Source organism: Blennius ocellaris (genome assembly GCF_963422515.1).
Source record: "Blennius ocellaris genome assembly, chromosome: 20".
NCBI classification, from domain to species: domain Eukaryota; kingdom Metazoa; phylum Chordata; class Actinopteri; order Blenniiformes; family Blenniidae; genus Blennius; species Blennius ocellaris.
The window spans coordinates 12,628,476-12,653,210 of record NC_137669.1 but is presented as its reverse complement, the minus strand read 5'-3'; the positions used below and the strand labels follow the sequence as shown (position 1 = coordinate 12,653,210).

Genomic DNA, 24,735 nt, shown 5'->3' with positions numbered 1-24,735 from the left:
TGAACAGTGACATGAAGTTCAGTGTGATTAATTAATTCAGACAGAACTGAACAGAAAAAAAAGTTGCAGCCTCTTGTGGAAAGGATGGAACTGTTTCTTTTTAGCCAGGTACTTTTAATGTTGAGATAATAGCGATAAGAAATGTTTTTGTGGAAGTGTTTGTGGAGAGGTCAGCTCCTGGTCCCACTGTTATCAATGTCTTATTGCAATGAGCATCCCTATATTCCTTTCTGTGCCGTCTTTCAGTGCTGAGGTGTGCAACCTTGCCTGCAGTAATAACAATCTCTTTGACTTGTTAGAAGCAACAAACGACCACACGATGGATTTGCCCAGAGACACACACCCACACACACACACCCACAACGGTATACCAACACACCTGGGACAGTTTGAAAAGTTTGGCAAAAGGTTGAACATGCACGCAGTGAGAATGATTCAACGTCAACACGGCTCAGTTCTTGAGGGCTTTGGACAGATGTATACTCATCCTTGAAATTTGACAAATAAAAACTCAAGAATAGAAATCTACATTGAAACCAAGGCGATAACACCAGTGACATACAAATGCACTCAAAAAGCACCAAATGCTGATTGCTGTGATGATTGAAGGGCACAAATGATATATTATGGAAAAGCAGTACAGTTGTATCACATTGCAATAACTTTTTTTTTTTCCCCCTTTATCTAAATTTGTCACTGTGAAACAAAATGTTGCCTTCCAGCATGCACGTCAGTCAGGTCCTCTGAGGGGAAATCAAAGTGTGAAGCACAGTTTGGGTTTTTATAAATTGATAGCAGAGTCCTGGAATTGCATTGAGATTGATGTCAGGACCTAAAAAAACATTATGAAGAATGCCACAACCATGCAGACGATTCAGTTAATGACTCAACAGCAGCTGGCAGCATAGCTCGCACGCACGCACACACACACACACACACACCTCTATAAATCATCTCTAATTGGAAATAAAAGTAGACCGCCTTGCTTATGGATGAAGTTCATTCGTTTGAAATAGTTCCCTTGTTTTGTCCCATGAGGCAGAAGTGTAAACATGTACAAATCGTATGATTGCTGTGAATGAAAAATACCACATCCTTATCAGTCCAATCTTCCAAACGTTCATATTAACAACTAGTGAAGCACACCATTGAGCGAGCTTTGTTAGTTTTGCTAGTATTCATAGTTAGATATACTTCAAAATTACAGTTATGTCTGGATATTGTTTATTGTGTATCATCAACTGATAGTGTGCTGTTAAATATATGTAAAGGAAGTTAAAATGTAGTTTAAACAAAGCGATTCTGAGCTTACCTGCAGCTAAAACTTTATATTTCGTGTACTATGCACTTGGTACATACATCCAGTGGCAGATTCAGGGTTCAGCTTTGTTTTACCTGTTTCTCATGTCTTCCCATTTTTTTATCTTCTCGTGTTCAGATGTGATATCTACACAGATACCTCATGTTTCCTGTTTTACTCGTGGATTTTCCTCCCTCTTTTCTTTGGACTGCAACTCTCTTTGTACCATTGTTTTACTTTTTGGCTGCTCACCTGGAGTCAGCTGTATCATGTTGTTCTCGCTGTCCACCGATATGTGTTCTTTAGTTGTGTTGATATCACAATATCCCTCTTCTGGTGTATTGAAGTTTCTCTTCGCTTGTGTCCAATTCAGTCTTTCTATTTACTTTACAGTAAAACTACCCACCACCTGTTAGCCTATCTGAGAGTGAAGCTGTGAGTCCCATCAAACTCAATTGTAGCCCTGGTTTCTATGTGCATTCTGAACTTTGACTTTGTTGTTCCCACAAAATGTTGAGAGGAAAGTGTATCACGCATGAAGCTAGTGCTTTTTATGCATTTATTTAGTTATTTTAGTTTGTATGCAGAAATGATATCAATATCAGTGGGGTGACTAGAGTCAGTGACTTTAATTTACGACTGTGTGAAAATAAATCACATTGAAAATCTCAGTTTTAGGACTACAATATAAAATAGCTTTAGCTTTGAGTTCGATGCTGAGCAGTGTTGAAGCGTTGAGTATGTGTTTGTGTTTGTGTGTGTCCTGCAGTGTGAGTTTAGCCCAAGGGCTCAGGCCATACGCTGTCATTTAGTTTTAAGGTTTCATTATGCAAGGCAACTCCAGAACAGTGTTGCATACTAATGATGGGACCACACACAGAGAATACATGTGTGCACACGGGCACGCAGAAAAAAAAAGAAGAGAAAAGGGAACAAAGTCCTAATAGCTACTGGAACTATAAACACTTTTACACTGTACAAGTTGGGAGTCAATCACAACGGTCTCCATTGAGACAAATGGCATTTTATGAATGCACACACATGTCGCCACACTATTTATAATTCTGGTGGTCCAGTGAGGATACATGTGCCATAATGGTCAAGTGACAGACAGTGATTAATTGATACATCAACACTGTGTGTTTTCACGCATGTGCATGTGTGTTAAGGTCACTACATGGTCTTTTAATTGAATTCTTGTATTTCTGTCTTGAAGGATAATGGAGAGAGCAACAGAGCAGAGAGAAAAGCATTGTTCATACTCTCCCTGTGTGTGGGCCTTTAAGTCTCTTTATAACTGCAAGTTGTGCTCTATTCTTATACTCTCCCTGTGGGGCAGAGATTGAAAGTGTAGAACAATACGAGTGATCTTTAAACATGTCTAGGTACATGTTTGCACACATTAGCAATTAGGCAAATGGCAATATTAAATGTCACTTTAAAGAATGGTGAAAGTTCCAACTATAAAAGAAGCACTGCAGTCACTTAGCAATTCAACAACTTTCCCTCGAGATCGTGGATTGGGCTCAGCACTTATCATATTACAGAATAACACAAGATAACACTCTTCCATCTGTTAACTATTAGATCCAAGCGATTCTAGAGCTCAGCTATGACTTCTGATGACAGAAACCCAACCACATCATTTTAAAGTGAAAATGACCATGTGTGCAACATTTGTGGGGAAAAAAATCATATAAAATATCGCATAATAAGGTGAACGTGAAAAATAAGGATGAAACACACGCTTGGATGTATGCAACGGAAAACACAGGGCCTTTGGGTCACAGCTGCTGCCCTGCAAATTCATAAACATAAATGTCACTTTTATTCCTCTGCATTAAGTCCAGCCTGAAGATCCTACAGCTTATTTTCACAGAACAGCACACCGGATGTATTCGGTGATGAAGCCATTACTACCTATTGGTCGTGTAATGTCATCTTAACATTTGAAGAAATGATTCAGACTGGCAGTAACATGGGTGAAATCTGCTTTTAATGGCCACAGTGTATAACCAGCTTTAGTGCACTGGCATCATTATTTGGTAGGAAGACTCAGGATAATGAAGCTGACATTTATATCATTTAATCAGCTTCCTTAAGAGAGGAGAGGGACACACATGCCGAGGCAGAATGAGAAAAATTTATCAAAACTGAAAGTCTCAGAAATCTGTGTGTGTGTGTGTGTGTGTGTGTGTGTGTGTGTGTGTGTGTGTGTGTGTGTGTGTGTGTGTGTGTGTGTGTGTGTGTGTGTGTGTGTGTGTGTGTGTGTAACTTTGTCTTGCTGTATTGGTGAACGAGAAGTAATCCCCAACAAAACTTTCACTGAATCATTTATTGGAGTGGATCACATACAGGTTGAACATGCAATTATATTAATTACCTGTGTTCTTCTAAGAAGCAACTACATTTAAGAAAACAGAAAAAAAGAAGTGTTGTTAGACTTCTTTTTTTGGATTGATCCAAACGGGTCAGTGAAAGTACCTTTATGTTTGGGGACGTTATCTGGGTACAACTCTCTGTTTAGATGGTTAAACAGGAATAAACAATAAAATGACATCCAATGAAATACATCATTTCATTTGTAATCAATGTGGCGCTAAAAAAGTGACATGGAGAGATGCACATGGAAGAGCCAAAACACTACAACGGCTCACAGACATAGTACATTATATTGATTGTCTCGTGACAATTGAATAAATTGGTCCTTGAAGTTAATGTGGACCAGATTAGTGCAGCCAGATGATTGCCTGTTAAACTTGGTGAAATGGGGCATATGGGGTGCTTTTATGTGTTTAGCACCTAGTGACAACGATCAGAGTATTGAAAGACCAGCCACAGGGATGGGCACACAATACTCATCAATGGCGAGGCCTACAAAGGCTACCCTGTCTGGTCCAAAGTAACAGACGGGGTAATGTGGCACAGAAAAGCCACATAAAATTTTAATGATGTTATGGAAGTAATGTGTGACAGCACACAGTGCAGCTTGCAGCATATGGAGCTGTGTCCACAATATGGTGACTTTGCTCACCTGGTCCAATCCTTCACGACAATGGATTTGACCAAGGGCTGGGGTATATTCACCGGGATAATGCACTCTACACACTACATCAAGAGTCCAGGAATGATTAGAGGAGCCTGACAAATAATTCAATGTGTTGCTTTGGCCTCAAGATCTCAAGCCAACCGAGTATCTGGAACAGTCCTGTCTTGTAGTGGCTTTATTTGGCTTAAAGTTGGAATCAAACTTATATAAGTTGTCTTTATCGCCTTCGGAGTCTGGTATTTCAAATGAAGCATGACAGCAATTACATGAGAAAAATGAAACTTCAATGAAATTTAACTGAAACGTCAACCCCGGTCTATGTTTTTGGGTTTTCGAGATGAAATCCAAGCACACACTTCTTGCACAAGATGTCAGTGGAAGTTCTGTTTGGGTTCGTGATTTTAATTTTTAAATGCTTATGTGATGGCCCCGTGTTCAGGCTTATTCAGCCAAAAGAAAGATTCATAGAAAGAGGAAAGCACTGCAATGCATGTACCATTAAATTAACAATCACCTCAGGGACACAGCATGGGAACTTGGAGAATGTATTTTTTTCTTTTTAATTTGATTACGACTGCAAGCATCCTGCAACGTTGTGAGGTCATGTACAGTTTATCCTTCTACATGTATTGTGTCTATTGAGAGGACAAAAAGTGAGACACCAAGGAAATCTTGCAATAATAGAAGCAACAAAGACTAAGAAGTGGGGAAAATTCACATGACACAGTTCAGAACCAAAGGAGAACGTCACTTCTAACAAGTCGCTGAGAGATGGTGCTGAGCAGAGAAAAGACTGAGGGAAATAGAGAGAGAGTACCCGTCATGTGAATGAGTCATAGCTGCTGTGCCCCAGTGTTACGTGACATACTAAAAGGGAAGGATTCCTCTGTTGTCCCGCATAGCGGGTACTACATAGGGTACTGATGGGTTCGGTGTTCAAACTGAATGACTCACAATAGCGCCACTTCAGTGTGGTTGTCATCATACAATAGGAGAAGCACGTTTCGTCATGCCCACGCAGCTCACTAAAGAACTCCAGAGGAATGTTTTGTACACAAGGACTAAAAAACTCCACCAAAAAATAAATATATATATATATATATACACACACACACACACTTTTTTTTGCTGGAGGCACAAATGCCAAACACCTACAAAAGTTGTGTTGTTCAGTACACATTTGTATATCTTTATTTCTATTGACTCTTGAAATGTTTGTTTTGGGTTTTTTTGTTTTTTTTATTATTATTATTTTTTCTGATTCTGAAGCTACTATAGACCAAACAAGGATTAATACCTCAACTTGAGGATTTTAGAAACAGCGACCATTATTCACACAGGCATATGTTTTAATAAGTCCATTTGTGGCTCAGGTGAATCTTCAATGAAGGATGCCATCACCAAGGGAAATGTGATGTATAAACCAGCTAATGGTTTATTTTATAGAGGAAACAACTTGAAACAACAACAGGGGATTTACAGAAATGGGGAACATGACTCAAATTAAACTATGTTCAAACACTGGAGAGAAATATATCCCAATGCTATAGCAACAGTATAAAATGCAAAGAGGATACAAGGGAGGAAAACTAATGTATCTTATTATAATAACTTTCTATCAACTCGTTCTTAATTCTTCTCTGTACAACAATATTTCCAATTAATTACTTGGAATGTTAAAACCTAATTTTCAGGTGATTGCCTTTAATGTATTGTTAAGTTTGTTTGTTTGTTTTTTTTTAATCCAACCATGCAAAGCCAAGAGACACACCTAAAATAAATATTGTTGAAATGTCATTGAATTATTGCTTTCTTAATTTGTTTTATGTCATTGGCTTCAATGACCTGCTGGGTCCTTATATGAGACATGTAACATGACACCATTTTTGGCACCTTATTTTTTTTACGGCAAAATTGTAAAGATTTTTTGATCATATGATACATGGTTCAATTTATTGAACATCATATTGCTGTTTCAGTGCCATTCATACTTCCAAAATATAATGGAATTTTATTAGCATTTTATTTTACATTCATGCAACTTTAATCTATTTTGACTTCACAATGTTTGTTTAGATTTTGGCAATATAAAACTTTGTCTCTCAACGGGGGTAAACTTTCGTCCACCTGGATGGTGCTATTAAGAGTCCACCAATCATCCTCAAGGGAAAATTTATCAAATGCTTCTGTACTGTTTTTCTTTTTTCCTCCTCTCTTTTGAAATCTCTATCCAAGTTGTTTGAATCGGGCTTCATCCAATCCCCTTTCCTGTCTCTTCTCTTCATCTCTCCATCTGCCTTTGTCTTGCTGTCTTTAATCTGTATGTATTTGCAGCCAGTGTCTCCATTCTTCCCTCCAGCGGCAGTGGGCCAGCTCTGTGGCTGATCATAGTGATCCCTCCCTGCGGAGCAGCCTGCCTGACACCTGGGTGACTGCCCCGGAGGTAGTGTGTGTGTTTGGGACTGTATTTGTGTGTGTGTCAAGGGGCTAATGGGCATCTTCAGGGGATTACCAGCTTAGCCACTGGGATTACTGGAACTACGCACGCACGCACGCACGCACGCACGCACACACACACACACACACACACACACACACACACACACACACACACACACACACACACACACACACACACACACACACACACACACACACACACACACACACACACACACACACACACACACACACACACGTAATGCATTACTTCTGAAGCCGACTCATTGACAATACACTATATAAACCATCATAACTGGCTGACTCACCACAATTTAACAATGTTTAGCATTTTATTTCTCATAAAGTAAACCAGAACCCACAACTGCAGTGCTCGATGACCTCCATGCAGACAACAAGGACGTACACAAGACGTTTCGCTTCCATACTTTCGTTGCCACTCACACTCGTCTAAGATTTACACTGGCATTAACTTAAGCCAGACAATGTGTTTTCATGTTAAATGTTTGAATACTTCCATTACTGGTGCTTTCTTTCTCTCACCTTGAGTGTCTATATAAACGGAACACAAGCCGCACAACACCGGTAATCCAAGCACCTCACACACACACACAAATAGCCACCCACACAGAGAATTCAGTCAATTTTACCAGACACAAGAGTCATCCAAGTTATATTGGCTGACTTGTTACACTCCCCTGGCCCTCTTCAGCTTGCTATCTGAAACAAACGGGGTTAAAAAGATTCAGCCATGACACAGGCTTAGAGGGTTACACCAGGAGCTGGCACAACTCAATAGGTTCAGCACACAGAAGAAAAATCTATTCATACTGGGGAACTTGGATAACTTCTTCTTCTTCATCTTAAAAATAAAAACAAATAACAAAACAAAAAAGATGGGCAACAAACTAAAGGATTTAATGAAAAATTAAATACACTTCAATAGTAGAAATATGCCCTCACCAGCCAAAACATTAGGTACACCATACGATAAGATGGATTCATCCTCATTTACTGTCTGTACTGCATTCAATGTCCATGATGCAGATGCAGAGGTGCTGAAACCATTGTTTTATTTTGGGAGAGCTTCAGTGAATCAAAGTCTCAATGTGCATTCTTAGCAGACAGGAGTTGGCGCAAAGACAGGAGTTGGCGAGGATGTCGTCCGTCCAATTCAAAACATTGCAAGTCTGCTTTCTTTTTGCTGCATAACCATGTTGTAAAAAGCTCTTTTTGGAATTACTGTTGCCATTTGGGTCAATCACAATGGAAAGGTCAGTCATTTATGAGAGCAATAAGGCATCCAGGGAGAGACCTGCAGCATTATAATGAGACACATGTGTTAGCAGTTATGCCTCATAGTTAAAAACAAAATCCCAGCTTGGGGGCTTTTCTGTGCACACACAGTTAGCATGCTCTGTGTGTGTGTGTGCGTGTGTTGAACAATACTTAGGATGACTTTATTCTGTTAGCTGGCATATCTGAGGCATTGCATAAACAATACTAATTATTGCGATTTATATTCATGTTTCTCATTACAAACACCTTCTCGTAATTGAGTAATATGTTCCGATTTGTTTTGCATTTGCCTTACACGACTCATCACATAAATATTTATGTTTTTGGAAGGTGTTCTGTTATTTGATAATGTGCTACATTAATTATGACCGATATACAGTAATAGCAGAAGCAAAAGTGCAGGAATGGAGTGGTATGGTCCGGTACGGTTTGGGTTTCCACTGCAAGAATTGTGGATTTTTGGGAACCGCTCCAAAGGATGACGTTTTTCGGTCATCCCTCCGTTGGGGTACTCAGGACAACGGAACAGGTCCGGTTTTACTAGACACCTTCGATAATTAAATATGTCAGCTGTATGAATCTTCTGTTGTTGACATATTCAGCTTTGCTCTGGTTGTTTTTTGTTGGGTTTTTTTTAGGTTTTTTTTGCTGTGCAACTTTCATATTGGTCCTGAAAGAGCAGACGCGAGGCAGGGATGGAGACCGAGACTCGGGAGCATACGCTATGGTCTAAACGAAGCACTACAGAGTCCGCTCATGTCGCGTCGCTGGCCAGAGCTCCGGTTCGACGCGATTCAACACGACAATCAGACTTGGAAGACGTCCACACGCGGTGCGCCGGGACAGGTCTGTCCTCATATTGCATCCGTGATCTCTGCCCCAACGCGGAAGTTGAGGGTGTCGCATCCAGCGGCGCGACACCGGCGCAGAACAGCTTTGTGACTCCGGAGTGGCTCCGATGTCACTTCACCGCAGCAAAGTTTACTCTCTTGGAACTAACGAGGAAGTTGCGGCACGGCACCGGAGCCGACCGGCTTTGTGCCACCCGAGCACGCTCTCGTGCAGGGTGACGTCACCGGGGCCGGCCGGCATTCGCTCTCTCGGAACCAACACGGAAGTTGCAGCTGCAGCTCTGTGGCTGCAAACAAAAGTGCAAAGTGCAAAGCGGAGGATGTAAACAGCAACAACAGAGGATTCATAACGTCCAGGTACGCTGCGCCGGCTGAGATTACTTTTGCAACGTCACACATATCTGTGGAGATCTAAACCCCGCCTAGATTTTAACTGTACTTTCTGAAGAGGAAATGCACACCAGATTTGGCTCAGGTTATGCTTTACCATACTGCTCCGTACCACTCCGTTCCATCCCTGCACTTTTTGTGCGGTGGAAACGGGGCTTAAAGATGTGTAACATATAGAAGTTTTGGAACTCTTGCTTTTATGAAGAGCTGAAAGCCAGTTATTATTTAATTATAATGATAGGTTATTACACATAATGACTTGTGAAACGCTACCTATTTTCTGAATAGACCACTCAAAAGAGGAGAGTACATTAATGCAAGCCTCAGGTGTATTTAATACACATAGGCATAATCTCAACTGTCTACAATAGTCACAATATAACACAAGAAAAGACACCGTAAAGTCTCAAGAGAGTCAAACCATTAGGGGATTTGACTCCTGAATATTGTATTGCACTGTTAGTATTACTGTAATAATTATAATTATAATTGTAATCTGTGGCAGACTGAGCTGAAAGTACAGAGCTGGTTATCAGTACTGCATTAATGACATTTATAAGAGGAATTGAGAGAGAAACAGATGGGGTGGGGGTTGAATTAATATTGTAAAATGGCAGACAGAGAGAAGGGTTAGGAAAAAGACAAGAAAAGAGAGTTGAGAGAATGAATTACATTCATTCAGTCAAAGGCATACCCAGGGCTCAGACAAATTGTGAGAGAAGAGAGATGATACTGGTGAATGTCGACAGGAGTGCAGAGATACACTTATTGAGAGAAAGTTGGTCTAAAAAACTTTGGCAAAGATGTCATTTGATGGAAGAGTCATTACTGAAGAAATACATCCTCCAGGAAAAAACCATTATCTCCCTCATTCCTTTGTGCGACTGTGAAGTGTGACACGAAAAGCCTCTTAAAATCTTCAGAAATAAATAGTTAATCATTTATTAACCATTTATTAACCATTAAAATTAAATCTTGAATACTTCATCAGCAGTCACATCCATATATAAATGTAATGCCATGTACCTTTTCCATGGATTGCATTCGTGATCAGTAAAAATGTTGCTGATTTCTTAAAAGACAGAAAATAACTTTGCTGCATCCAGTGAAAGCAACTCTCACAAGCTCACTCAAAAGAACCAGGTCTCTCCTGCAAACTGTGCATGAACAAGCAATTATGCACAAATAAAAGCGGGACTCCAGAACGCGGCACAAAAGTTTTCTTGCAGAGCTCATTCACACCAAATCGGATACCTGATGGACACCCACTGTGCCCAAATGCTGTTTACTGCAAGATAATGGGGGTGCATTAAGGTGCTAAGCAGTTTTTGTCCAAGGAATCTGTTGCTCTTTGATATAATTCACACATATTTAGTTTGCTTATTTCAGTAAATAAACAACCAAAACATGGATCTGCTCAATTTCCTCCATGACTCAAGATTGGACCAAGTTATCTAGAAAATGGATAGATGGACAAACAGGAGGCATTTGATAGTGTTTATGACATTATGTGTTCTCATAGTTTTGTGGTTTAATGAATAAACAGGTATCATGGATTTCAGTATCAGAGTAAATTGTATCTTATATTAAATTAATTGTTGGTCTGAGCCTAAAACACACTCAAGAAAACAAAGGGGAAAAAAGAGGGAGAGATAGTTTCCTTTTTGTCTTATTAACGCACACACACACACATGCATTTTGCCCCCTGCAGGGGTTAACTGATGCAGGAAGAGATGAAATACCACTACCTCAGGGGTAAACACACCTCGGTTTACTCTCACACAAACCACTCACTCAGGTGCGCACACACACACACACACACACACACACACACACACACACACACACACACACACACACACACACACACACACACACACACACACACACACACACACACACACACACACACACACACACACACACACACACACACACACACACACACACACACACCTGCATTGTCACCTTTCACTATCCACCCTAAAAAGGTATACTCAATTCTACTCAAGAATATTGTCCCAACATCAAAGACCATATTTGTTTATTTTCACACCAATCACACACTGCCGTCTCCCATGGCCTTTGCGTGCGGTTTCCTTCTGTGGCTGTGTGTAGTTGTTGTATTTCTCAGTGTAGTTTTGGAGGCTGTGCAAGTTTATTTTGTGGCTGAGTGGATGTGTTGCTCTGGGTTTGTGCCTGTCTCTCGTGTGTGTGTGTGTGTGTGTGTGTGTGTGTGTGTGTGTGTGTGTGTGTGTGTGGGGGGGGGGGGGGGGGGGGGGGGGGGGGGGGGGGGGGGGGGTGTGACTTAGCCAGGTGTAAAATTGGTGCTATAGAGGATTGCAGATACAAACTGGGTCAGGGCAGGAAGAGGAAGCAGGAAATAAACTAGCCAGCAGTGCAACCCAGAAGTGGTGGAAAGATTATGTCATACGAGACACAGGCGAGGTTATATGATGACTGTTTTTGCTCAATGTTAAGATCAATGTGTATTCAATATGACAACTTACTCACTGAATTCAGCGGTCGTGATCTTAAGAACTGTCCTTTTCAAGTGCATGAGAAGGTAACAAAAACATCAACTCAAAATGTCTGTAAATACCAACAGCAGACAGACTAGATAGAAACTCTAAGAGTTATGTATGGCCAAGTTAAAAGGAAAAGTGCAACATTTGCTTTGAGTGGAACCCTGTTATCTCCTCCATGGACACACCAGACAAGCAAATGGAGTCCATTTGGAAGAAAGGGATCAGAAAACATCGTCAACAAGTTCTGATTCAGTTTGATCGAATTGCAGATGCATTTTAAAGAGTGTTGGTGAGAAGTAAAACTTAACCACAATAATCCAACATGTATTAGGATGACAACAAACAGTATCGGTCAGCTTGCGTTTTGTTTACATCTTTTAGTTCGATGGTCAAAATGCCAAGAGCATGAAGCAAACTGAACATAGGTACGGCAAACTCTCTCTTTTTATTTTACAGGCAAGAAACTATGAACAACACATCCAACAACAACAATGTTAGCTGCTCCAACACCATGCGGGCTTTAAAACATCCTGGCTATAAATGCTATGCATGTGCTTTTACCCTCATAGACTTTGGTTCATGGTTTCTTTTGTTCTTTCTCCAATTTTTTCGAGCAAAACATCAATCTAACTTTTTATAGCACTTTGTCCAACTTAAGCTCACTGCTTGTCAAAATTAATTTTTTTGCATAACATGTGAAATGACTGTTAAACCAAAGGAAATTTATCCCGGTCTAGAATTATATCAGTTTACTCCCAGATGGCTCAACTTATCCATTATGCTCAACTTATGCCAGTCCACAAGAGCACAAGTTACTATTTTGAGCAGCTTTGTCAAGACAAGCATTCTGATAATTCCATTTTTGGAATTTCCATCTTGAAATAATGGTGATGATTTCATTTTATTTTTGTGTACTTTTTCCTTACCTTCAGGACAACATAAGTAAAAAGTGGCTCATTGTACTCCACTCTCCCCGACATCATGTCCAGGTTGCCAGTCCATTGCAGAGACAATAGTCAATAAACTCATTCCCATTCAAAGCAACATAAAATTTGGTCAAACAGAAAACAACTCACAGTGATAACATGTAAACTCAACAGAGAACACTCCACAAGTTGCAATTCATAAGTATAATATTTTGCCCAATGCATCACATATTTCAACATTGATAAAATAAATAGGGACTAAAATTGTTTTGAGTCAGACCTTAAGTCAACTAGTGACTGATTACCTGCAAACTGGCTTTGTTGCAGTTACATTTTGTACACTTGTGTGTTCTCGTTGAACTGGCAGCCATCAGTGTGATCATTTCTCTCAAGCATGTCCTTATTATTTCTGGACAACTGTACATCTGTTATTTCATGTTTTTTTTCAATGTCCTTTTTGTGTTTGCTTTGAATATTTCCCAGTAAATTAAGTAAACTAGGTTTTGTTTACAAGGTCCTATTAATCAACGCTTCTCCAAAGTTTGGGGAAAAGCAACCCTGAAAAATGCCTGGTGTATTTGAATGTTCAGCCTTAACTACAGTACAAGTACTACTGAGATGGAGATGAATGCTACCTGGTAGAAACAGCATGCTGATACTATATGACTGATAGATGTACATATGATGGGGCCTGATTTATTTTTCAAGCTTTGCGACGAGATACGGAGCGTAAACGCATTCCATACCAAATGTGTGGGAACGAGCCCGGAGAAAGACAAATTTCAAAGACTTTTTAATAACCCATTTCACTGCGTTACCATGCCTTTGAAACGGTTATCAAGAAATGACGCCGTAATCTGGACGGCAATGATATCAAAAATGAGAGAACTCATTCAGCCTACTCGCACAAAAGCATCAGGATAGTGAGAGCCTTGCTATTCCACACCCAATCAACACAACTCCAAAGAGATGAGACGGACTCACAGCTGGTAACCCTAATCTCATCTTCCATAAAAGATGATATTCTGGCAATGTGACGGCGGGTTAAATCGAGCGTTACACACAAAGTGTTACTGCACAATTTTTCAGCCCGAATATAACAACACACTTCAAAAATCACGCTGCCTGCCAGGCCCTGACCGCTTCCTTTGCTCTCTGGCTTGTCCTACAGTTCTGCTTCCCTCGCCTGTAACCTCAGTCAGTCACTCGCTGACCGCCTCCTCCACAGCCCCAGGACTCTGCTCACTCTCACATCACAGAGCCGCTTTGATGACCCCACACAAAACGAGCTTCAAGGCTCGCTGTCTGGCCAAAAACGCAGGACAGAATGCATCTTTTGTGGCTTTTGCTTGGAGCTTGAAAACAAAAACAAATTCACTATGACAAGTAACACGATACGGGTAACAGTGAAAATTACTGAACGCATCTTGTCTTCCATGTTCAGCCAAAAGCAAGACACAAAGGCAAGATGTGGGGAAAGTTTAATGACGCCTTGAACTAAATTCTAATAAGTATTATTTCACCGACAGCAAAATGCGGGTGAAAAAATATTTGTAAATAAAGTTGTAACTACTTTGTAACGCTTAACAAGTTGGAAATGACTGATATGACAGTGTTACACAGAACTGCTTAGGTTGACTTCGTATTGCTTTACTCACACTTTCATGCAGCAGCATATTCTTATTTTAACTGTAGAGTTGCTCAAAAATGTGCCTTTTCTTTTGTGATCAAAGTACCTTTTCTCATAATACCGTTAGTTTCTTGTAAACTTGTGCAAAACTTCTTTTTCACTTATTTGTGACTCACATCAGAACTTCTGAGATCGATGCCGTATATGGATTGGCACTTCAAACAGCAAAGGTAATATGATGTGGCTGCCACTGAATCGCTCTGATATCACATTCATTTTTCTTTTCTTTTCTTTTTTTTTTTTTAAACTTCGGCATGATACAGACAGCAAACACATTTCTAAAGATTAGAGTCTGAGATTACCCAGATCAAACCCAGTGAGACTGTTGACATGCATCCACACAAAGCTACTTTACTTCAGTAAACGGTTTAAGAAAAGATTTGTTCGTGCAAAACAAATATAGCTACCAGAAGGGATGGACAGATTGACAAACTGCGCTGATCAAATATTCATGCTGCGACCCCAAACAACTTCCGTGGTTGTTTTCTCAAGTCGGATTTTGAAGCTTCTTCATGTAGAATAAACTCAGAAAGAATTCAAGGGCTCAAGTTAAAAAGAAAAAAGAAAAAAGTAAGCTCCGTCATTTTAAGCCTGAATGTCTCTGTAGTAACACACAGGTAATACAAGACGAGTGGTAATCACAATAGTAATTTTCTATTTCCCTCTATTAGTCTAATAACAAACTTAAAGCCCATGCTTCTCAATTTATTACCCCTCATATATCAAGACATTCAGTGTGCGAAGAGCGTCATATAAAATTTTAGACCTGCCACCAAATTTCTAAGTCTAGATGTGAAGGCTGGTGTTACTCACAAAAGAGTAGAAATATAGTGCTTAGGAAATTGAGAGCAATTCAAAGACTGTAAATGCATTATAGTCTTTCAATTGCTCTCAATTATTCTTCAGAGTCACTTATGTCCTGTGAATTGATTTATCATTCTCTGAAACCTCATAATGACTTTGTGTGATTTTCCTGACCTACGTTTTTTGTGCAATTACTAAAAAAATAATGAACAAAAAATTAAAAAGACCCTTTTTGACTTGCATGTTCACAGCAATGACTAATTGGTGTTTGAGCTTTGTGCCATAAAGAACATGAAGTCCATCACACCAGACTTAAAGATCAAATCCCCAATCTGATCATTTCCTGTTTTAATCATTAAATCTGGCAGAGAAAAATGAACAACTTTCACTCCATCATTCAGTACTTGTATTTCATCCATCTATCCTTGCATGCCCAAAAAACCCTCAGACACTCTCTTGGCGCTCTCACACATTATTCATTTTCAGACAGCTGGTAAAATCTCTGAAGTCTCCTTGTTGTCCCACTCATGTCCTGAACTCAATTTTGTGCCGCTACCTTACTGGGTTTTCACAATAGCTGTGACGATACATTAGTGACAGACAGGAAGCCACTCATTTCGAATGGCAGCTTGCGAAACAGCGGGACATCTGCTTCAGCTCGGCACAGCAAGAGCAGGAACTGAGGCAGACAAAGGAAAACTGACTAGTATTAATGCAAATATACAACCAACTATTCAAGCGGCCCCAGAATTTCAACTTCCATTCACAGGAAAAGGGTGTTTAAAAATATATTTGAAAGCAAAAATCTCTAATCACCTGTGCCACATTGATTTAAAGTTATTCAAGCATCTATTATGGCTGTTGACATAAATTACTTTGACATTTGTTAAGTGAAGTTTTGTCAAGCACCTATTTAATAATCCAAAATTAAAGAAAAGCAAAAGATGTACCGGGATGGCGATTAGGCTAATAACTTTTCAAGAAATTGACTTTCTAATCAAAGAGGAAGCTCACGGTGAGGAGGCAACAAAATTATTTGACAAATGACCAATCCAGATTGCAAACAGAATTCAATTTGAAAATGTCACACTCTCCGTTTAAGCATAAATCACGCACACTTCAGGTGCCCCTGATGAAATTTAAAAATGATTACACAACAGCACTCAGCCTCTTTACTTTGTCTCTCTGTTACTTATTTTCCTGTTTTCCTCACCATATTTCTTCTGTATATCAGCATCATTGTTAATAAGTACATAAACATGCACTGGAGTATCGCAGTTATTGATAGATATCCGGCACAGGAAACATTAGCCATGACTGAATATGATGAAAAATTAGGCTATTGTGTTATTCATGCAACACACCTTGAAAAGATCAAAACATTAATCATAAAAAAATGTACTGAATGTTTCAATCCATCCTTCCATGAAAGACCGACTGTCAAGTATATAGTAAATAAAGCACCAGTGGCGTTTCTAGATGTAAATACTTGGTGGGGCAAGGTTTGATTTCAGGTCCAGTGACAGCTCTGTATTCCAAACTAAAGTGGGTGCACAACCTTTTAGCCACAACAATATAACAACCATATAGGTGCTGGTCCCATAAAAATGTTGAGCCTTGAAGATAGCTGATCGAAGAAAAAAAAGAAAAAAGAAAATTTAATTTAAAAAAAAAAGAAAAGAAAAAAAGTCAACGATAGGAATTGAACCGCGTCATGCAATTTCTAAGACAGAAGCTCAACTGCTCGACCACCGGTGAAGCTGCACATTTATGAGATTCTTAGAAACTGTTGGTCACAATTTACCACCAGTCACCTTCAGTTTCTCTGCTAAAGTAAAAGTTTCAAACTCGTACGCATGAATAATCGACCTAGTTAGTTTTGATTCTTAACTGTTTGTTGGCTTTAGCTGCTGATATCTGTGACGACTTTCTTCGGTTCTGTGAAGTCGTGCCTCAATCAGCACCAGCCAATGCACTCTGAGCTTTTAAATGACATTGTTAGTAGCTTGAGCATTTACACTTTACTGCATGCAATACACTGCATGATGAGAACGGGGCCAGCCCCACTAATGCAACATCAGTGTAGATCAGGAGAAAACAACCTGAAGCAGAAAGAGGAGACCAATAGCCAGGGAGTGCTGTCCTCATGCAGTAATTATGTGCTATGTAAGAGCAGGTTTTATTCACAGACAAGAAGATATTTTAGATAATCTTAAAGAATTAATAACGTACTTTATAATTAATAACATACTTTGCATGCAGTCCTTTCTGATGACACCAGGTGGGGCTCAGCCCCACCTGCCCCTAATGACCAGATGCCCCTGCACAGCTCTTCTTATAAAGGTGGATATTTTGGTTTGTTGATTATGTTTGTTTTTAAAATAAGTAACAGAGCGAACTAACTAAAGCTAAACTAAACTAATGCTAACGTCTGTTCAATTTTTATCTAACGTTCATTATCCAACATTGTCCATTAAAGTACAGTACAACGTCCATTAAAGGTCAAATAAAAAGGGACAAACAACTCCACCTGTGGGCGATTTGGTGTTCCAAATTAACCTAAATGTGTGCTTTTAGAATGTGACAGGAAACCGGTGTGCTCAGAGAAACCTGAGGCACAACATGCAAACTCCTTCAAGCCTGACTTGAACCAGCATCTTTACTCCCTATAACAATAACTGATTTAATAGAGCATATTCTGTTAAATATCCTGGATATTCCGTGAATGACATTGACACTGGACAACAGGAGTGCCTATTTGCATTTATGCAACATTAATTGTGATTTGTGTTCGAGAGATTAAAAAAATCCTACATCCAATATTAGAAGATAAATAAAGTGGAAAGTTTTACTTGCAACTTGGGCTATTTTGAAAGCTCAGAAAATAAGAGGGAAATATGAAAACTGGCAGTATGTAGTAATACTACTACTACTAATAATAATAATAAGCAAGTTGTGACCATCGTCTGTGAAAAGAGCTATATAAATTAAATGTACGTACTCCTACTAAGTGGTAGAAGTAGAAGGAGAATACAGTTAGGCATCTGTTAATAAAGAAAAGCAGACTTACATAGCAGTTACATATTTATTAGCTCATATTTCTTTCAGATATTTTCACCTCTTGTGGTTTAGATGCCACATGCAGTGCCTTTTATTGGAATTAATTCAAATAATCTAAATAATACCAAACAAGAGGCCACACCATTTAAATTATTAAAATGAATTAAAACATAAAAAGGTTATTAAACTTGCTTTGACTCAGCTGTTACAGAGCACAAAATAAAACAAAAAGTAAATCAAATTTGTAATCTGGGGTCCTGCAATAATAATGTGTTTTAAAATGTCAGCGTCACAGCGGGTGTCGGTTTTCTGACGTTCAAAGCTCTGCAGGAAAAGAGAGGAGGAACAAGACCAGCTCCATTCATCATATCTATTTGTTGCACCAGCATCGGAAAGAGGGTGGACATTCGAGACAAGACACAGGCAAAGTTCAAAAACACTGCGTTTGTCACAGTCAATCGTTTTTACTTTCAGGACTGGTCAGGAAATACTCTGAACAAAAATACAAACGGAACACTCATTTTTCATGAGCTGAAGTCAAGATCCAAGACTTTTTTTGTGTACACAAAACCTCTCTGAAATATTGTTCACAAATCTGTCTAAATTGGTGTTTTTTGAGCACTTCTCATTTGCCGAGATTATCCATCCATTCACTGGGTGTGGCATATCAAGATGCTTAATAGACAGCAGGACTATTGTACTGGTGTGACTAAGGTTACCACAATAACAGAAAGGCCATTTTTAAATGGCGTGAAGGTTTACAGTGGGATCATGAAACAATAAATGAAGCTAGATTTTTTTGATCTTGATTGAGGTGCTTTTGATGCAGAGTGATGAATATTGAATTAATGAGAATCATAACATCTTACAATGATCCACTGTCAGAGTAAAAATAACACCCAACTGCAGGAAGACTGTTTATACACTCTTTTTGTGCTTTTGACTGAAACTGAAAAAGCAACACTATAATTGGCAAAGACGGAAATAAATAAATATCTGATCGATAGAAATGAGATTGGACCTCTTCATGTGTATATTATTTTAGTATTTGAAGAAATGTATGGTTTTACAGTGATAAACTGGTTAGCAGGTATGACCTGCAGGGCCGTGGAGTGGCTTCATATTGTTAAAGAGCTGAGAAATACCCTTATTGACATTGGTTGTAAAAAGGGATTAATTATCACCGTCCGTCTAGTGTTTCATGAAAACACATTGAGTGCATTCAGGTGCAGCAAGGAAACAGAAAATGTGCTGGTAAGTGACCCTGAAGGACCAGGATTGAACACCACTATCTTATTGTAACAAACGGCAGAAAATATACCAGGAGGAGTTCTGCCTTAAAATAAAAGTGGACAGCTACTGTTACGGGGAGAGCTTGTTTCCCCCCAAAATGAATGTAATGTCTCATAAAGTCAAGGAGGCGTAATTGTCTGTGTAAAGACGAAACAGTACAAGAAAGTGGAGGTACTGTGTAGCAACAGAAGAAATGCAGACCATAAATTCTCCTCACAGAGGAGGTGAAGCCCGACACAACCTTCTGCATGCGAGTGAGTGTGCAACAGCACTTAAGAAGCAGATCATTTCCTGTTATCTCAGATAGGGAGGAAGTCCCAATCAGCCAACAAGCGCACAAAGGGCATCTTTTACTCTCTCTGCCTTCCTGTCTGTTCACTCTCCCTCTTTCTCCAATTCATGTGAAAACTAATCACACAGCCATCTTATTTTATCCATCTTTGCTCTATCGGACTTTTGTTTAATTAACTTTATATTGCAATTTTTTAACTAAGTCATTTTAGTCGTTCATGAAAGGTTGATTATTAAAAGATGCAGCATGTTGTCTGTTGAACAAGGGGAACACGGCTCATTGTCTGAAAGGAGGGAATTGCTTTTTAGCAAGACCAACTCAGTTCATCTCCCCGTGACCCAAATCCTCTCACCTTAAATGAACTGAAGCAGATTTTCCTGCCCAGCACTTCATCATGTGCCTGATGTAATTAAAGAAATCCTCCTCCGACCACAGCTGAAACTCCACAGACAGGGGAAGCTGTTGCCTTGTGTTTACAGGGTAATTCAAGAATACAGACTGTTGTGAAGGTTAAGCTTTAATCGTTCAAATGAGGCGATACTAAATGATACTAAATATTACAAAACAGTGTTGAATTGTGTATTCATTATCAGTGTTTAACAGGTAGAAAAACTAAAGAGGTAGTAGGTGTGATTTGACAATGTTGAAAATGCCCACAAATGCATGAAAACACAGTTCACACAAGAAGTGGCATCTCCTTGAATTAATATAAAAAAGCAAGGACAAAAATACACAAAACAGGGTTGTTTCTAGTGAAATTACTAGAAGCGTTCTTTCAAAAAACCATATTAAACAGGTTAAATGAATAAAACCCATTTCATTTGGGCTGCAAACTTTTTTCCCCAAACATATTACACCCAACATCACATTTCTGGAAGAGCAGCGTTTTAAATTTGCCAAAAATGTCTACAATCAGAGCTATTTTTAATATGTTGTCGAGGTAAAAGGAGAACAAAACATGGAGCTCTGCCCAGTTTTAGGTTAGACGTTCCCTATTCATATCACATCCAATGTCACTTGTGAATATCTGTCACCTACACATGGAGTGACATGTGAGCAGAGGATATTTATTCAAGCATCAAGCACAACTGCTGATCATTCCAGTGTCAAGGGAGATTGTGACTGAGTGCGGCGACGCTTCCGTTCCCATAGCTAACACACACTGAGCTGGCTGAACTGTCTGGTCTCCATGGGAATGGGGAACATTTTCCCTTTAAACGGTTGCCCCTTCTTGCCGAAGCATTGCAATTTCATTGAGTGACAGACACGAGCTGTTGTCGTTCGGCAGTTGTAAATGTTATTGAGCACGTCATGCTTTGAATAATAAAATCGCTAATTGCACGGGCCGCCTCTGTGAGAGCTGAACCTTTGCGATCAAGAGTATGTATACAAATGACAAGGACTCTTTTGGTGGACCAACTTGTGCAAAAAAAACCATCTGTCAAAACAATAATCTTCCTCAGTGTGTTGTATGTAAAAGTCAAACAACATTTCAATAGACAAGCCCGCTCACATTTCACAGCTAATTGAATAACTTAATATAATTTTAATTGGCAGGTTAAAAGAACATGTCGAATCGGAATGGAGTCACCGACAGATGCTATTAGGCTCTATTGATTGCCTGATAAAATCATAAAGCAAGGCGAGTTTAATAGCTTATCTCAGAAGAGTTTCTTCCTGGGTATTGTGTTTCTTCTTGGGGCAGCTCAATAAAGTGATTCAATAACTAAAAGGAAAACACACTGGCTGTGATTGAGCTTCGGCCATTTATGCACTCCAGCAGGACAGCACCCTGCTGCTTCACAAGGTCATTTGTTAAGGAGCGGCATTACTTGAGAGAATCGAGCAAACACCATCCCCATATTGTTCGTGGGCCTTTGAAAACGTGCAGTCATGCCAAAATCTATTTTTATACTTTGTTGGGAAGCAACATGTCTGCAGAGTTCCTCTTGAGTCCATAGCTAATTTCCTCACAGTTAATGACATTTATTTTTTAGAGCTCAGTATCAGTACAGAGATGAAATAATTAAGAGATAGAAACTGATTATAAAATGTTTCTAGAAAGTTTAATTTAGCCTTAACTGCATGATTGGGATAGATGCATCATCACAGCAGAATCATTTCAGAGCTGCTCTGACAATTTAACATGTCAAAGCAAAAAAGGAATAATTAATACAAAGTGGAAAGCATTGACTGTACCTGGTCCTGAAGTTGGCAGGGTGGGGGTGTCCATCGTATAGGGACAGGAAGTCATATTCTTCTTCGATGGCGAATGACAAGAAGATGAGCTGGATTCTGCTTCCTTCCTCTCCGACAATAACCCAGGTGCAGTTTGCCCCGTTGGGATAGCCATAGGGAAAGCCTGGCGATTCTATACTGCCATTGCGACCTTTGAGTGTGCCCCCACAAGTGTAGATGAAACCTGAGAGAGGAATGAGACAAAAATTATTAAACTGCGGCACTTCTGTGGGGAGAAAAATGGTTTTCAGCTTCAGTCGTGACAGAGGAGATTAAAAAAATTGTAAATTATGTTCAGGATAATTTACAGATGATTAAGATGTTTTCGTATTACATTTTTTTTCGTATTGCAAAATATTTGCTTGAATCCTATCATATCCAACATTTTATCATTGTTTTATTTTTGGATGTCGTGTGTGGGTCTGAAACAAATGTTCAAAACAGGCTCACAGCAATTCTCTGAATCACAGTAAAAAACAAAATCAGCCAACCTCCTCCATATATTCCAATTCTGTTGCATTTTCTCACGACCATGAACTCAAGACCATTCAAAAAGCAGAGAAATGCAGGTTTGCACATTATAGATCATTACAGTGACTACCCCAGTATGCCTGCCTTAACACAGACAAGGTTCACCAGGTTTTTAGCCATAAAAGGGTTGAATTCCTGCAACACGATGAGAAGAAAAAGTGGATAAGCTTGGATGATTAAAAGCTGTAACTTCCTTACACCAGTTATTTCCACTCACTGTGACCAGGCAGGGCAGAAATCTATTGGTTTAGCGCTTGTAGCTACTGATTTGAAGTGAACTGAACACTGACACAATGACTTTTGGCATCATTATCCGCACTACTTACTCACCAATCATTGTCTGTGCGTGTATTTTAACACATTCTGTTAATCTTTTTTCCAGGTTTGTTTGTTTTCTCTCTATTCCCCCAGCTTTAGCACGGAACAAACAACAGAGTCAACAACCTCAGGAGTGAAAGATTGAATTGTATTCAGTACACTTGATTTCTTTTTAAGCTTTTACATTTGGCTTAGTGGTTGAATACGGATTAACACAGATTTGCACAGATAAATTGAACTTTTATTAATTAACCAGTGGATTCAAGTGTATCAACTGTTTGATTGCATATTTGACAAAGGTATAACTGGGGTGAATCATTTTTGGTTGGATCCAATACTACGTAGCAACAGCAACATACAGTACATTCAGGCACTGTGATTACATAAAACCATGCACAGAGATGAACTGCTTTGTATCTCTCATTTGTATCCTGCACAGCGCTCCACAATAATATTATTCTAAAACACAATATTGTTTTTCGTCCAAGCCTGAATCATTACTGCTGACCTTCTGGTCAATCTGGAGGTATAATCCAAGCAGGTCACATATTAATGCAGAGTAGTAACCTTAACTGTAGTCAAAACTGTTGGAAACTTCCAGTAGTAGAACTTCACATGTGAGTTTGTAATGGTGCAAGAAACATTATGTTTTCATTGCTGCCCTCCCAACAAGGGCAGAGGGGGCAGGCTCACCACAAACTGGTATTCACAATCGGCATAGGGTGCTTAGACCTTGGTCCCCTGACCGACTGGAAACTCAGTTGCCACTGAGTGACACTTCCAGCGGGCTGAGAAGGTGAAATCAATAATAAACCCAAGCGTTCTGCTGGATTCACCCGATGTGCCTCAGAGAGATCAAAAGCTTGCCTCCTCCTTGTTTCTGCGAATCAATTACTGACATGTCAGAATGCACAGTGAAAGGCCTGTGGCCGTCACTTTCAACAATGTCTTTGAACATGACCCAGCATTTTAGGGCACAAAAAGCATGGATATTAGCTTTACTTTATTTCAGGAGATGTGTATTGACACACACTACGGCAATTCAAACGGCAAATGACAGATCATACGAGAGCAAACTTGCACACGTCATGCAGCATCAAAGATGGCAAATGATTTATTCGGGGAGATAGAAGATAAAAAAAACTACTAGGTCTTAATAAGGTACTGTGTAGTCCTCATAATATGGCTTTGCATTTATTATAGCAGGCTGGGAGGAGGAGGCAAAGCAGGAAGACAGGAGTAGAGGCATGGACGCAAAACAGACAGCAAAATCAACTGCGACAGGAATTATTTAGACTCACTTCTGCAAGATTAAACACCACCTCTATTGCTGCTTATTGCAACAGATCATGACAATGCTTGACATCCACAGCAATAATTAAGGACTCTTTTGTTTTGATATTATATCAAGAGAGTTTAGTGTACATTATTAGACGTATGTCAAATGTTATTAGGAGTTGCTGTTTGCATATATTTAGTTTCTCGAGTTAAGCAGTCACAAAGGAAATAGCACCAGAGCAGGTATCTCACTAAATTGAAAGCAATCAAGGATCACAATCACAGAGCATTAAATGTAGAATTTGTGTGATCCTTTGCACTTCCTTTTAGAGGATGTTTGTACTAATGAATGAGAAGCAAAACTAAACCTGCTGCCGGACTCATTCTAAATCTTTGGGGTTACAGTGTCTGCAAAATGCCTAAATTGT

The 24,735-nt window shown here is 39.4% G+C and overlaps 1 protein-coding gene across 1 annotated transcript in view; it reads right to left on the bottom strand.

Moving 5' to 3' along the window:
• Positions 1-24,735, bottom strand: part of csmd3b (CUB and Sushi multiple domains 3b) — a gene marked incomplete at both ends in the record, with an annotated part of 464,348 nt that overhangs the window by 252,033 nt on the left and 187,580 nt on the right. Inside the window, one exon of the mRNA XM_080515545.1 lies at positions 22,142-22,364. Coding sequence (XP_080371671.1) covers positions 22,142-22,364 — 223 coding nt within the window. The remainder of the gene's footprint in view (positions 1-22,141; positions 22,365-24,735) is intronic.